We start from the raw sequence: 17,043 nt of genomic DNA on the forward strand, positions 1-17,043 counted from the left end.
GTCATACACAGATCAGTACTCACTGGGGATGCTTGGCCAGCTTTGGTTTGGCTGTGAATCCAATGCGCATACGATTTGTTCACTCAACAAATATTTCTTAAGTTCTTTCTACATCTGGGGAAGTGGTCTAGGCATTTGAGATCCATCAGTGAAAAACAAAAGCAAAACAAAACAAAGATCCCAGCCCTTGTGGAGCTCCAGTGGGAGATTCAGACCAAAAAAAAAAAAGAAATCCTAAAGATAAAAATAAATTATATAGTGTGCTAGTGGGTGATAAGTGCTATGGAAACAAGAAAAAAGAATAAAACAGTTAATAGGGACTCGGAGTCCAGGGTGTGAGAGCCTTTTGAAATTTTAAATTGGCTTTCTAGAGGGGGCATTTTGGAAGTGGTATTGGTGCATAGATTTGACAGGGTGGAGAAGCTGGCCATGCAGATATCCCAGGAAAGAGCATTCCAGGCTGAGGGAACAACCATTGCAAAGAGCCTAAGGTGGGAAGATTACCTGTAGAGTTTGAAGGACAGCAAGGAGTCCAGAATTGCTGGAGCCCAGTGGGTGTATGTGTGTGTGAGAGAGGAGGGGCTCGGGGTAGGGGATGAGGAGGGACAGAGAAAAAGGGGAGAGGGAAGTGGGCAGTAATAGTTGAGGTAAGAAAGATCAAAGGATAACGGATCTAGGGTCTTGTTGGTCCTTGCAGGAGCGAAACTTTAGCTTGATGGAGAATGGGGAGCTTTTACATATTTTAGATCAGACAAGTAGACTTATGTGATCTACGTTAAAACACACACACACACACACATCTTTTTGTCTGGTATGTTGAGAATAGATTATGGCATAAAAATAAAAGATTTCTAAACATATTGCCTTATATGACAAGGTTGCGATGAAACTCTAATGCAAAAAAAATGCTTTAAAAATTGTAAAGCACAGTGCAGACCCAAACTATAATTATTTTACAAACAACAGAGTTCAAAAGCCAAGGTCCCTCTCGCCCCTTCCGATCCTTGAGTAGTAACTGCGTTCATGCAATTAAACTAGCCTGTTTAAAAGAAGCTGCAGGAAAACTGATAACTATGTATTCAAAAAATGTACTTTTATGCCTGAGTTTTAAGTCATTTAGATTTTGCAGATTGCTATTTATTTTATGTTCAGTTTTTGAAATAAATGCTTTAAAAAAACGCGTTAGTACTAGGCTTGAATACTGAAGACTTTAAATATAACACCAGACCAGGAGAGGAGCAGAAGTGTGGGAACTTTAAACCTATTTCTTTCTTAATCCCCTCGGAGAGCTGGACTGGAACACTGGCTGGATCTTCCAACATTTCTGGGGGTGCTCTCTGTTCTTTGCGGTGGCCCTGCCGCCAGGTGAACGCTGCCGGTGGGAGAGCACACACTTAGTGCGACCAGCTGACCTTCACAGTCTGGGGGGAAATTTTAAAGGATTGTGGAGAAGAGGCCTTGAGACTCCAAGAGGAAGAAGAAAAAGGGGCCCAATGAAGCCTGAGCCTCCCAGGAGGTAGAACTGAGTTAATGAACAGGGCTGATTATCCAAGGTAATTATGTAAAAGAGAAGGCTAGGAGGAGTTCTAGATGGCTGCAACTTGGAGTTTACTCTGCCTAAGGTGAGTGTTTATGTTTCTGTGTTTTTGCTTCTCCGGCAAGGTTTTGTTTTGTTTTGTTTTTTTCTTCCCTGTTCCCTTCACCCAAGGCTCAGTTTGCAAAAGCAGCTCGCTCTGCGTGGCAGACCCCGTTCTAATCCTTCTCTTTCCTTAGATTCCGAGCCCGGTTAGAATTAGCCTCCGCATCACGGGCTCCTGGGACCCTCCGCTCTATGCTCCTCGAGGAGGGAGCAGCTGTGTTCATCCCCCTACCCGCAAATGCCTCCGGTTCTTATTTGGCAGACACTCCCGCGGTGCTGCTGTCCAAAGACACACCTTCCCAGCCAGCCCAGTGGTCACGTCTCGCCCCAGCGGTTCGGGAGAAGCAGTGGGAACTCTGCGCTCCCCGAATCGAGCCCGCTGCGCCGGGCATCTCCCTTCCCTTCCCCTTGACAAACGACCCAGCCTCAATCATCCCTGCTCTTTCGAACGCTAGTTTTGTTTACGGAGCAAACCGAGGCTTTGGGCAACCTGCGGTTGAACGGCTCTCCTTCGGCTTGGGGAGGGAGGGGTAGCGTTCACAGTTCGCCAGTGTGCCATAGACTGTTAGACCAGATCCTTCAGATCTAGAGGCACACGCAGTGGGTGACAGGAGAGTGCCCCCTCCCCCCGGGCGGGTGGGGGTGGGGAGAGGAGCAGGGACTCGGCTTGGAGAAGGAGGCAGGGAGGCAGCTGCAGTGCTGCGAGGGGTGCGTGCGGGTGTGCCCAGCTCGCCTGCCGTCTCCCGGCTCCGTCTGCGCTCCTCGGTGCGTGGGGCACGGGGGTCCGAGGGCCGGGAAGCCAGAGCAGCGCCTCTCGCCCAGGCCTCGCTTTCTCTGGAAGCCCGGCAGTCCCCGGGGCTAGAGCGCACGGGGCGGGGCGCGAGACCCGGGCCGCGCTCCCCGCCCCCGCCTCTCGCGCCCTGCCTGGCTCCCTCTCCATTGAGTTTTCCTGCCTCGGGTGCCTATCAATGGTCCTGCTCGGGGATGCACACGCAGCTCGCGGCCGGAGGGGGGTAGCAGCCGCCGCCTCCAGGTGCAGGTTCTCTCCGGCTGCCGCCGCCACCCGCTGTCGCCGCGACTCGAGCCCCGGGCGCACTGAGGTCTTGGCCATGGGGCTGCGGAGGCTGCTGTTGCTGGCGTGAGAAGGGGCGACGGAGTTGTCGCGCTCGGGGGTCCCCAGCTGCCTGCATGGATGTCTTCAGCTTTGTGAAGATTGCAAAGCTTTCGAGGTAGGGGCTGCGCGGGTTCCGTTCGCACCCAGGGCCGCTGCCGCGGGCAACTTGGTGCCTTATTTTTCGGGAGGCTGGGTAGAGGCAAAAGCTGGAAAGCGCGACGGGGCTTAAGACAAACGAAGTGGCCGGGGGCTTCCACATTCAACTTATTTCTCACTGGCTGCTGAGGCTTGTGTAGCGGCGGGTGTAGACCACACACAGAGAGGTACATACATGCCCTCACCAACACACCGATATTCACGACAGTTTGTTTTCCCTAAGGAAAAGCCCCAGTGGTGTTTGGGGTCCCATGTATAATTCAGGGCTAAGAGAAGATGGTTGTAGTTGCTACTGCTAGGGAAACCCAGAAGTGCTTGGAGCTTGGGTGCCTGCCTTCCAAGCTGCAGAGACCAAAAGTGCCGCCTTCCCCCAACTCCTAAATTACACCTCCACACCTCCACAAAGTCAGCTCCTAGATTGACCGGGTGCTCCCAACGGTAACCTAGATGGTGAAGTCATGGAGATAGAAGAGAAAGACTTTCAGCCTTTTTTTTTTTTTTTTTTTTTTTTGGTGACTATATTCTTAAGCCTCGAAAGATTTAGGAATTTTCTTCTAAGTGGCCATGTTGTCAAAACAGTAGCTAAAACTAAATAATCGATTCAGACATTTTTGGGTAGTACTGATAAAAGAGGAATATTTCCACGCTTGGGCCGCCTAGGTGTTGCCTGGCCAGAGCACTCCTCCAGGTCTTCTGCCCTGCTTATGCTTCCAAAGTCTTCGTTTGAGCGCCACAGAGTAAGGTTTGTGCTGCTTGCTATGTGGCATTAATTGGGAAGAGCCCAACAGGAGTGGTCTTAGAAAACCATGCCCAACCTTCTCTGCCCCTGGAGCTCTTTATAGCAGCTACCACCAGGACGTAGGAGGTAGACAGTTGGGTTTTTCCAGGATGTAGCTTAAAAACTTACTTGCAATATGGACAGAATAATCCCAGGTTTTCCTTCAGTCCTGAGTGTCAGAGTGAGATGTGTTGATTGCATCAGGCAGGGATGAACAGCTTCCCATAGTCAGAGGTAGAAACGTATGTTGACTTTGCTTTATTAAATTACATTAGACCACTTCAGAAAGGTTCTGTTTGGATGTTGCCATTCTCTCCGACATCTACAGGTCTTTGTTCTGCCTGCCCATCTCCACCTTCCCTTTCTACTAACATGGGTCAGTCTTCAAGTGACTAGCAGATTTCCCCAGGGAGAAAGGCCCAGTGCAGCTTACTCTAAGTAGACTGGAGATACGCAGTTGATGGGTAAATACCTTTGTCTTAGAGCAGCTCAGGAAGAGGTGTTGTCCTGCAGATCAGAAGACTGATGTGTTAAGCAGTGGATGATTATGGTGTGGCAAATTGTTTGCTTTCAAGCTGATCTGATAGAGGGCCATTGCTTCACACCACTATTCTATTAACTTCCTGCATGCTTCCGCCTAGGGCTAGTTTCTAAACAGCTGTCAAATATTGAACCATGGTTGGGAAGCAGCTGTGTGCAAGTTTAGAGGCTGAGTGGTACCCTCCGTGTGATGGACAGAGATACTGCTAAAGGGAAAGGGAAGTTCAACCAATAGTATAGTTCAAAGTAACCAGGATACTTTTTGGTGGCCTCAGATGCTAAAAACAGTTTAACAAAACATCTAGAGCCTCGATTTAGTCCTTAAACTTAGGAACTTTGGAGAGGACAGTGTCATGTGTCAGTGAAAAGATGTTTCATATTCTTTTTACTAAATTCTAGGATGCCTACATGATATTCACAAATCTGAGTTTTTGCAAAACTCAAGCAAGGCTGTGGGGAGAGTGGTATCTTATTTTAAAGAGAGTTTAAAATTTAGTAAATGAGTGTGAGTTTCACTTTCTATCCTTAATGTGATCCAGTAGAGTGTTTATTCTAAAGACAGAAGGTGCAAATGTTCTGAGCTGATGTGCCAAATAAGAAATCTTCCATCCATAGAATTCTTCTTTTTCTTTAGTGTGAGCTCAAGGATGGTCCCCAAGCTGAGGTAGAAATACCTTTAGAGGGTCATCAGCATGTAAAAACACATGTTTGCAGTTGCTTGTTTCTGCCTTGGGAGGAAGAAAGTCTTGTATGTGTTTTAAACACTGTTACAGAAATCAAGTTCTTTTCTCAAAGGTGAAGTATGAAAGTGCTTATACTGCAGGATTTTCCTGATTTCAGAATGGATAATCTTCCTAAAGGATTTAGCTTTGATCAGCATGGTTACTTCAGTGCTTAAAATTCTCTTGGTTTAGAGGCAAACACATGTACTTACCCTGGGTCCTGGCCTTGCCTTTGGTTCCTACAAACTCGAGTTTCTAAATGTTAATTCAGAAGGCATATCTTGGAAGTGATATTTGCTTAGTGTCCTATCTGTGAGTAAAGACAGTGTAATTACAGAGAATTCCAAGAGAATATTATTCAACACTGGAATAAATAAACTGCATATTTTGACTTTTTAGAGTGTCTGCATTTAACTATTTGTTTCCAGAATCTATGCCGTTCTAATCGTGGGAAAAATCAGAATTGACATTGCCCCTCAATAACCCAGTACCATTAAAAAAAAATTGCTGCCAAGTGTTGGAATTGCTGGTAAGTAGTTGGCACCCTTTACATCATCAGTTAGAATTATGACCCTTGATTGCATCCTTCGTGGGTGGCACAGTGTGTCATGGTTCTATCTGAAGATGGTTTTCCCCGTTCTTCTAATTTTCTGGTTCTTAAACTGCTTGATAGTTTACATGCAGTTTTACTTCACTGTTTCCTTGGTAACAGTTCTATATTATTTTCCATCCTTGTAGATGAGAGCATTACAGATGATTGCCTTATAAACCAGTAATAGTATAAAAACAGGCATATATTTTTATTGTTACTGCTCTTTGTATTGACTATTCTATTTGTAAAGCAGATGCATTCTTTCAAATGTTTATAGAAGAATGCAGTCCAGTAGAAGAACATATGATTATGCCCCTTTTGCCTGAGGGAGATGATTTGAGATCCAAAACTCATAGGGATGTTATTAAATTGAGTGATACGTTCATAGATTGAGTCCTTGATTTGACTTCTTTTCTTTAAGCAAAACGGTAGACTTGATGATAATGATTGAGTCCCCACCGTTGATATGATGATTTCTTACAGTAGTAGGTAAATTTGGGGGATGCTTTATTTTGCATTTTCTTACGGTTGCATGGGTTATTTTATGGTATATAGCAGTGACTAATATCTAATATTAGAATGCTAGTTAGAATGCTAATTTTCTTACAAGTATCTTATATTTGAGGAAAAATACAAAATACGTATGTATAGTTTCCTTAGATTTTTATGTCAAATCCATTTAGATACTACTAAACTTCTGTCTTTTACCTTTATCTTATTCAGGATTAAATATTTCCCAGGGAAAAGGGGAAGTTAAAAAGTAATGCAAAAGGTCAGGGTTTTTCCCATATCTGCTATTTTTACTGAGTAATTGTATTAATATTGCTGATAATAGTGAGCTCTGGAGGCTAGCAATGAAAAAACCCCAAAGACTCTGGATTTGAATTTTATTAAAAATGCTACTTGCTCATTTTCTGAGTCCTTTCTAAGTTCTGCTGATTTTTGTGACTGTCAGGAGGTGAAATGATGAACAGTTTCGTAACAGAACTAGATTCCTGTTTTAGGAATATTTAACTCTAGTTTCCCAAGAGTTGCTAGTTTGAAGCTGTGAAAGTCTAGTCGCTCGCAGTTCTGGGAAGCAGGCGTCTAGGTCAGGCTTTGTACCATTTCAAGCATCTCTCTTTCTTTCTCTTATTGTCTGGGGCAAGTGAGTTTCACCTTCTTGCTATCAGAATTTGGTGCAGACTGACAGCTGCAGTGAAACTTACTTGTACTTTAAATGCATGACCTGGAAAGTCTCACTTTCTGCTTATGGTCCTTCCAGCTGTTCATTCTCTCCCTTTACATACACATACACTGTTCAACTTTAGTACTTTGTTATTTCATTTGAGGTTAACCATGGAAGTTTAGCTGTAAGAGATGTACGTTATTGGTGAACTAGAAATGTATCTTTAAGGAATGAACTTGAAACCACTGGTTTCACACTTGGCTCAATAAGAAAACTCAAGACCGTTTAAAATCTTTGTTGAAGCATACCGTCCTGAAATCTACCACTGTTACCATCAAATGATCTTTAACCTTGAAAGCTAATCATAGGAGGAAAAGAAAATCATGAATAGGCTAAAACAGGGGTTGGCACACTCTGGCCTATGAGCCAAATCTGGCTTGCTGACTGTTATGGCATAGCCTGTGAGCAAAGAATGGTTTCTTTATTTTTAAATGGTTCAAAAATATCAAAAAAAAGAATAATATGAAATTAAAATTTCAGTGTCCATAAATAAAGTTTTATTGGAACACATGTCCATTCATTTATGTATTATCTATGGCTGCATTTGCCTGACAACAGCAAAGTTGAATAGATGCCACAGAGACCTTATGGCCCACAAAGCCTAAAATATTTACTCTCTGGCTCTTTACAGAAAAAGTTAACTGAGCCCTGGGTTAAACAATGCCTTTTTCCTGTTTTCTCTTCTTTATCATTATCAGCACACATGTGGGCACACACATGTCAAATCGAGCATATTATAATAAATACTTGAATTCACTAATGCACATTACCAATTAATATAGACCTTATCTTTATTGAAACTACTGATCTCAAATTACTTCTTGAACTGTTGGAAACTGACCATTAGAAGTGGACATAATTGTCCTACTAATTTGTTGTACTTGGAAAAATTATGCATGCTTATTCTTTGGTCACTAAGTTGACCTGATATTTTTGGGGAGCTGGAGAGTTGCTTGTTAAGGTGATGTTTGCCTTCCATAAATATCCAGTTCAAAATGGATGGAAAAAGAATGGGTGATACTACTTGTATAGCCTCAACCAATGTGTGCTGGTGAACTGATAATCAAGTCAGCGGGAGAATGCCTAGTATTTCCTTACAGTACACTTGAGCCATCTGGTCCTAATGGCTAATGACCTTCACTAATCTGTTTCCAAATGGAAATAAAACTAGATAAGTGGATTTAGTTGTAGTCAGAGGAATATGGAGGTAGGCTGTATCAATTTGGAGTTGAGTTTAATCTAACTTTCCTATGATTTGACTGAGAGCATTGTAATGAAAAACCATAGACTACCTTTAGTTCTTTACAGCAAAAACATATATCAAAAGTATGCTGCCTTGCTTCTGAGTAATTTAGGTCATTATGTACCTAAGCTCTGAAAATTATCTTGAAGAAATCTAAGCCTTAGTTTTAGATAACAAAGTTAACATTCCCATTTTTTTTTTTTTCCTGGCAAAGAGATGAGAAGAGTTTTCTGCCAGAACTGTTCTTTCAGAAATATATTTTCAAGTATGGTTTACAGAATTTGGCATAAGATAAATAGTCTATACTAAATAATTAGTGAGTGAAGTCATATACAATTCATTCTAACATTTGTTGCAAACAAATTGTCACATTTGTTTAGCTGAACAATTACCGTGACAGTACTTCTTTATTGAATATAAAGGAATACAATGCACATGTTAAAAGTAAATAGCCTGCTCTTAGACTTGGTCTCAGAGAATAAACTTTTATTTCTGTTTTTACATTTGAAGTATATATATATATATATTATATATATATATATTTGGTGATTGATGGTTAAAAAGTCATCAACTTGTATTTCTAAGGAGTCTGTTTTACTGCTTTAAGCTCAATAAGCAAAGTTATGATGATATTGAAATGGGTTTTTATAGATGTCAGTAAGTTTTTATTTTAGAAAGTCTTTTTTGAAAGCTAGGAAAACACAATCATTTCTATGAAATAAATGTTTCCAAAGTTTGAAAATGAAAAGTAATTTCCCTGCAATTACAATTTACTATAGGGTTTTAATTTTTATTTTGGTTATTTTTTATAGGCTTCACAAGTTTTATGAGATTTGCTTAATTGAAAATAAGAACATGATTACCTGACAAAGATGAGGTTCAAAGAAAGCAGTAGGCAAAAGTTCATAAAATTAATGGTAAAATTTTCCTAATGAATGTAGGAATGAGTGTATTTTTCTATTGAACTGGCACAGTTATTTATTTGGTCAGAGACTGGTGTGGGGGAGAACACGCGGCCATCTGGCTAATTCAAGGCTGTTGTATTGATTCAACATTGGATCACATACTGACCGTGGTGATTTTCCAATGGTTCCTGTAACTGGAGTCCTGGATATTTGTCTCTTTTGAAATTCACGATCCAAGTCACCAGTCTTTACCCTAGTACAGGAGCGGTTAGCAGTCTCAGCTATACAGTGGTGGAGTCTGGAATTAGTTTTGGTGTAAATCCCAAACATGCCCAACTGAATTGTGGCTCAGGGCGGTGTCCTACTTCATGGCCTAGGGCCTGGGCTGGCAAACTTAACCTATCTGATGTGTTTACTTATTTTAGAAAGCTTTATGACCATTTTTATAAATAAAGTTTTATTTAAACACAACCATGCCCTTTTATTTGTATACTGTGGCTGCTCTTGGGAGAGTTGGATAGCTGTGACAGAAACCACATGGCTTGCAAAGCCTAAAATATTTACTCTCTGCCCTTTACACGGGTATTTTACTGTTGTTCTTTGATCTCTCTGCCCAGTACTCAAATTTCCCTTTGGGGCAGTCTGGGTGTCAGCCTTCTTTACTAGCAGGGGGAAGGATGGATATGGTTGGAGGTTCACCCTGAACACAGTCACCCTTGCCAGCCCCGCTCTGGGGGACTTAAACTGTCAGCACTTACCATACCACTTGTAGGTTAACTTAGAAGCTTTGTAAAGTGCAAATTGGATCCTCCCTGTCCCCTCCGTCTACATACTTTCGAGGGCAAAATCCATATTCTTTATCCTTACCCTTTTGGGTTTGGCCTGATTCAGTTGGTTCCTTTGAGAACCGTATTTCTTGGGCCGGGCGCGGTGGCTCACGCCTGTAATCCCAGCACTTTGGGAGGCCGAGGCGGGCGGATCACAAGGTCAGGGGATTGAGACCATCCTGGCTAACACGGTCAAACCCCGTTTCTACTAAAAATACAAAAAAATTAGCCGGGCGTGGTGGCGGGCGCTTGTAGTCTCAGCTACTCGGGAGGCTGAGGCAGGAGAATAGCTTGAATCTGGGAGGCGAAGCTTGCAGTGAGCTGAGATAGAGCCACTGCACTCCAACCTGGGCAACAGAACGAGACTCCGTCTCAAAAAAAAAAAAAAAAAAAGAGAACCATGTTTCTCTGAACTTGTTATTCCTCCTTTCCAGCCTTAACTTCCTACTCAACACCAAACACACACATGTATACACACACACACAGACACACACACACACACACACACACACATCTACCCCTAACCATGCTGAATTTTTTAGAAGTCCTAAAAAGTGCCACACCCTGAGCCTTTGCATAAACTCTTCATTTTGTCTGGAACAATCTTTATCTTGCCTCCTTTACACCTGAAAAATTCCCATCTGTCTTTTATATTTCAGCTTTTAATCTAAGGTTGTTCCATGTCACCTTCTCCAACCTCCCAATCCTGGGTGAAATAGCTTGACTGACATCTTTTATTAGTGAAGATAATTTCACTGCTTTAACAGATTAATCCCTCAGTTTTTGTGGCCCATCTCTTGTTTGCTTGATACACAAAACAGGCATTCCTGATGGTGTGGGAGAGCTCTGATATGCTCAGCCATTCTGAGAACCTGTAAGATAGGACTATCTCATCTTCAGTGTGCTATCGAAGGTTTCCTGCACATCAATGTTCAGCTGACAGATGAGGGGAGAGAATGGTAGAAGATTGGGTGACAGGTTTTTAAGGGCTATGCCCAGAATTAAAGTATACCATTCTACCCTCATTCCATTAGGCAGAACTCTGACCCTATGTAACTGTGAGGCAAGCTGGGAAGTTTAGTGCCACTGTGTACCCTATCTGTGCTGGACATGTCATGCCCTGCTCTTTTCATAACATTTCTTCATTGTGTGGTAGATTGTAATTTTGTTCCCAATTCTTAAATCTTCCCTGAATCCAAGCCTTTTCCATGTGACATTATAGTTCTACCTCCTAGAGGTAGAGGGTACTTCTTTGCCCCATTGCTGTTGGGCTTGGCCAAGTAACTTGCTTTGGCCGGTGGAATATGGACAGAAGTCACAGGGTATCTGTTTTGGTACAAGTTTTTGGTAGGAGAATGTCTTTGAGGTATTGTACGTTTCTAAAAAAGAATGTAAAAAAGCAAAAAGCTCTTAACATTGCTATATGAAGAACTACCTAGTTTAACCTGTTGGTCCTAGAAGCTAGATTCACATGGACTAGCACCATCAGGCAAACCTGTGAGCATGAAAACAGGTGCTTATTCTTGTATGACACTGTGTTATGCAGCATTGTTGTGGCAATGGCTGACTGGTATAGACTGCATTATAATTGAGTCCAGTTTTGATCTGTGTCTCATTTATGAACTCTTCGAGGGCAAATCACCTGGTATTAAACCTCCTTGGTTTATAGTAGATTTAAGGATACCTTGTTTCATTGCACTCTGGTTTATTGGTGCTTTACAGATACTGCACTTTCTACAAATTGAAGGTTTGTGCCAACTCCACATCAAGCAAGTCTATCAGCACCATTTTTTCAACAGCATGTGCTCATTTCGTGTTTCTGTGTCATATTTTTCATTATTATATCTGTTATGGTGATATGTGATCAGTAATCTTTGACATTACTATTGGAATTGTTTGATGTTACTGTTGGAATTGTTTTGGGCTGTCATGAACCACACATATAAGATGGCAAACTTAATTGATAAATGTTGTGTGTGTTCTGACTGCTGTACCAACTAGCCATTCCCTCATGTCTCTCCCTTTCCTCAGGCTCCCCTATTCCTTGAGACATAACAATATTGAAATCAGGCCAATTAATAACCCTACAGTAGCCTGCAAGTGTTCAAGTTAAAGGAAGAGTTGTACATCTCTCACTTTAAATTGAAAGCCAGAAATAATTAAGTTTGGTATGGAAAGCATGTTGAAAGCTGAGATAGGCCAAAAACTAGACCTCTTGTGCCAAACAGTTCGCCAAACTGTGACTACAAAGGAAAAGCTCTTGAAGGAAATTAAAAGTGCTACTCCAGGAAACACACAAACGATAAGAAGGTGAAACAGCCTTATTACTTATATGAAGAAAGTTTGAGTGGTCTGGATAGTAGATCAAACCAGCCACAACATTCCGTTAAGCCAAAGCCTAATCCAGAGCAAGACTCTAACTCTCTTAAATTCTGTGAAGGCTGAGAAAAGTGAGGAAGCTGCAGATAAAACATTTGAAGCTAGCAAGGATTGGTTTGTGAGGCTTAAGGAAAGATGCTGTCTCCATAACATGAAAGTACAAGGTAAAGCGGCAAGTGCTAATGGAGAAGCTGCAGCAAATTATCCAGAAGACCTAGCTAAGATCACTGATGAAGATGACTACACTAAACCGCAGATTTTCAGTGTAGACTAACCTTCAATTGGAAGAAGATGCCATCTAGGACTTTCATAGCTAGAGAAGAAAAGTCAATGCCTGGCTTCAAAGCTTGAAAGGACAGGCTGACTCTCTTTTTTGGAGTTAATGCAGCTGGTGACTTTAAGTTAAAGCTAATGCTCATTTGCCATTCCACAACTTCTAGGGCCCTTAAGAATTATGCTAACTGTACTCTGCTTGTGCTCTAGGAATGGAACAACAAAGCCTGGATGACAGTGCATCTGTTTACAGCATGGTTTACTGAATATTTTAAGCACACTGTTGAGACTTATGTTCAGGAAAAATAGATTCCTTTCAAAATATTACTGCCCATTGACAATGTACCTGGTCACCCAAGTGCTCTGAGGGAGATGTACAAGGAGACTAATATTGTTTTCATGCCTGTTAACACAAAATTTGTTCTGCAGCCCAATGATCAATGAGTAATTTTGACTTCCAAGTCTCATTATTTAAGGAATTTGGCTGGTCTGCAGGTAGTGAGTTATCTCAATTGATTGTTCGCAGTCAGTTATAGATTGAACTTCTTGTTCTACTCTTTTCCACATTCTCACTACTACACTTGACTAGTTTTAAAAAAAGAGATATATTTTGTGTGGTTATAGCTGCTATAGACAGTGATTCCTCTGATGAATTTGGGCAAAGTAAATGGCAAACCTTCTGGAAAGGATTCACCATTCTAGATGCCATTAAGAACATTGATGATTTATGGGAACATGTCAAAATGTCATTAACAGGAGTTTAGAAGAAGTTGATTCCAACCCTCATAGATGACTTTGAGGGGTTCAAGACTTCAGTGCAGGAAGTAACTGCAGATGTTGTGGAAATAGCAAGAGAGCTAGACTTAGTGGAGCCTTAAGATGGGACTGAATTGCTGCAGTCTCATCATCAAACTTGAATGGATTAAAGGTTGCTTCTTATGGATGAGCAAATAAAGTGGTTTCTTGAGATAGATTCTACTGCTGGTGAAGGTGCTGTGAGCATTGTTGAAATAAAAGCAATGAATTTAGAATGTGACACAAACTTAGTTGATAAAGAAGCAGCAGGGTGTGAGAGGATTGACTCCAATTTTGAAAGAAGTTCTGTGAGTAAAATGCTATCAAACAGCATCACATGCTACAGAGTAATCTTTCATGAAAGAAAGAGTCAGTCAACACAGCAAACTTCATTGCTGTCTTATTTTAAAACATTGCCACAGCCACCCCAGCCTTCAGCAACCACCACCTTGATGAGTCAGCACCCATCAACATGGAGGCAAGACCCTCCACCAGCAGAAATATGACGACCCACTAAAGGCTTAGATGATCATTAGCATATTTTTAACAATAAAGTATTTATAAACTAAGGTATGCCATTGTTCTTTTAGACATAATGCTATTTCACACTTAATAAACTACAATATAGTATAAATGTAACTTTTATATGCACTGGGAAACCAAAAAAATTATGTGACTCATTTTATTGCAATATTAGCTTTATTGCAGTAGTCTGGAACCAAACCTGCAATATCTCTGAGGTATGTCTGTACTGAGTAAGTATTTGGTGAATTGTGAATGAATCAGAGTGAAACCATACTGTATTCCACATGATGTCAAATACTGATTATCACAGGTATGCCTGCTTCTGTACGTCATTCATCAGATTGCACTGCTCCTTCCGATTTTTAGGATCTGCTGTCACTGCTTATTTATCGTAACCATTTTACCCTTGGCAGTGAACTGTTCCCTACCTCTACAGCTTGGGACCCAGCCCTATATCTGGGCCCATATCCTCTCATTCTCATATTTCTTTTCTTTCCTTTCCTTCTAGTCCTGAAAGTCCTAGTCTTCTCTAATTATATACATTTTGTCTTTAGTGCCAGGAGAGAATCGTAGATAATATTGTAAAATAGATATAAAGTTTAAAGAAAATAGAAGGCTAAGTGATATCATTGCTGATAGAATTTCAAGTATTTATGTATCTTTTCTTTATGTGTTCTATATTTTAAAAACTTTTTACAATAAAAGCATCCTACTTTTACAGTCAGAAAAAAAAAATCTTTAAGTATTGTAAAATATTACTGTTCAGGAAAAATAGATTCCTTTCAAAATGTTACTGCCCATTGACAATGTACCTGGTCACCCAAGTGCTCTGAGGGAGATGTACAAAGAGACTAATATTGTTTTCATGCCAGTTAAGTATTGTAAAATACTTAAAGATTTGATCATGGGAGGTTTTTTTGTACTTAATGTGATATTAAAGAACCTATGATCAGGTATTTTGCATATAGTATATTGGGAAAATGAAGTTTTAAAAAACCCAAAAGTGAAATACTATACTAAGTGAAAGGCATTGTCTTGCTAAAATATATATATTTGACCCAGAGTTAGTTTTTTATCACTCTTTTGAAATATCACACTGAATGAACAAATTTTAAGAAAAGGGCCTATGAGAACTTTGCTTAAAAATTAAAATATAGCACTACCTGTGAAAAAGCAGAAGGAAATGCTCTGTGCAGTGATATGGAAAGATCTCTGAATACGTTTATTGTTAAGTGAAAATAGTAAGGTTAAAAAAAAACTTTAAAAAGATGAGGGAGATGGAACATGTATTTTTTCTTATATTTGCATCACAATGGCTGGAAGGATACACAGAAAATAACATTACTTAACTCTGTAAAGTGGTAGTTCAGAGGGTTACACGTGAGAGGGTGGGGTGCACAAGGACATGAGTGGTTCTCTATGTCCCATCTACACTTTATATTTTTATTTTATTTTTATTTGAAATGGTAGGTATATATTACCAAATAAAAAATAAACTTGAATTTCAAAAATGCTAAAAGAATACCCATATAAATTCAAGAGTCCAAACAACAATATCCACAAATTCTTCAAATATTTTTCTGATTGTAAAAGTGGATCCCTTTATTGTAAAAAGTTTTGAATATATAGAATGTATTTAAAAAGATATATAAATGTTTGAAATTCTGTCAGCAATGATATCATCAGTTAGCCTTCTATTTTCTTTAAATTTTATTACTGTTTTACAGTTAACATAAATACACTATTCTAACCTTAAGTTTTTACAAAATATTTTGTTCCCATATCATTAAACCTTCTTTATAAATATAAAATTAGCAGCTACATGTACCACAGTTTACTTAATGATTTCCTATTTATTAACATTTAGATTGTTTCCAGTGTTTTGCTTTGGATAACAATGTGATGAATATGTTTACAGCTAAGTCTTTGGATTTCATGGGCAGACTTTTTTCTTATGACATCAAAAATAGTATACTGAGTATTTCAAAACCCATAAAAGACAGGAGGTAATCTGAGATGCCATTAAAATGATATTCAAATTTGATGCTAACATTGTGGGCATTCTAGTTCCTCAAAGGTATTGAACTTGACAAGCAGCATTTGTCACAGGAGTTAACCTAGTGACAAGACTTGAAGTACTTAGTGATGGGGAAAGCTTGAGTAATGGTAGTTGGAACTTCAGGTGGATTTGAGCAAGTTGGGCCTCTGTCTCCTTATTTGTAAAATAGGAAAATTATGCAATATTCCCTCTAAAGTTAATTATATTTCAACAATTCCATTGTTTTACCATATAATGGGCAGATTCAAAGAAATTCATCTATGAGAACCTAGATTAAAATAGTTTGCAACACTATGCAGCTGTAAGAATAAAGAACAAGGAAACACTTTATGCAGTGATATATAATGGTCTCCAGGACATATTTATTAAGTGAAAATAGTAAGACTCACAAAAGTAAATATGCTTATATTTACATAAAAATACTGAAAGGATCTAATAAACTAATAAAAATGGTATCAGAATGGGGGGTAACGAAGAAGAAAATCTATTTAGACAACAGAAAGAAGTTTGGGTAAATATGATTTCCCAAAATGTGATAAAATGTTGAAAAATCAACCCCAGAGAAAATATAAATTGCTAACTCAGACAGTTTTAACCTGAATTTCTTAATTTTCTCTATTTTGAATGAATGAAACATAAGAGATAGTTTAATATATTAAAGATACATATTATACAAGTATAATAGAAATTTCAGATCTGTGAAATTTTAATGATAACTTTTACTAGCAAATTAAGATAAAGCTGGAAGATCGTATCATTATAAAAACGATCTGTTACTTTTTGCATAGAATTTAGTATTCTGAAGCAATTATTTTTTCATTTTTAATATCAAGATAAGGTTTTCTCTGATGGGGATATAAACAGAAAAATATTTTTATGTTCACCACCTTTCAACCAGGAAAGCTTATATGTTTTTATAACTTAAATTTTATTAATTGTTGACAGCAATCTTCAAAATCTTATCCTCTGATGATCTTCTGTTCACTAAAGGGGACAACTTGATGTTTTTTAGAGAACCACATTCCAGGGATGTATTGATGGATGTTTCCTTTAGGATTGTAATTTGATTATGATACCATTAGTTCATAATTTGGCTTTCCGGTTGAGATCATATTGACAGGCTGAAGAATAGAGTGTTATTGAAGTAAGCTGATGAAACACGCATAGGAGGTAATAAAGCATCTAATCCTTCTCTACTGGTTAGTGCCTTACTTTATCTCCCTTTCGTGCCGATGTGGTCACGTAAACTCCATAAACTTTCATTTATC

The 17,043-nt window shown here is 39.7% G+C and overlaps 1 protein-coding gene across 4 annotated transcripts in view; it reads left to right on the forward strand.

Moving 5' to 3' along the window:
* The first annotated feature begins 1,879 nt into the window (after positions 1 to 1,879).
* Positions 1,880 to 17,043, forward strand: part of FRMPD4 (FERM and PDZ domain containing 4) — a 581,071-nt gene continuing 565,907 nt past the window's right edge. For 2 of the 4 annotated variants that reach the window (XM_009234590.3, XM_002831379.4), the window contains exon 1: positions 1,880 to 2,868. Coding sequence is in view for 2 of the 4 variants with exons in the window: in XM_002831379.4 (XP_002831425.2) it covers positions 2,828 to 2,868 (41 nt within the window). In the remaining 2 variants the exon portion in view is untranslated. The remainder of the gene's footprint in view (positions 2,869 to 17,043) is intronic. The other 2 variants (XM_054544336.2, XM_054544335.2) reach the window with 1 other exon arrangement.

The sequence above is a fragment of the Pongo abelii genome, chromosome X, assembly GCF_028885655.2.
Source record: "Pongo abelii isolate AG06213 chromosome X, NHGRI_mPonAbe1-v2.0_pri, whole genome shotgun sequence".
In the NCBI taxonomy this organism is placed as follows: Eukaryota; Metazoa; Chordata; class Mammalia; order Primates; family Hominidae; genus Pongo; species Pongo abelii.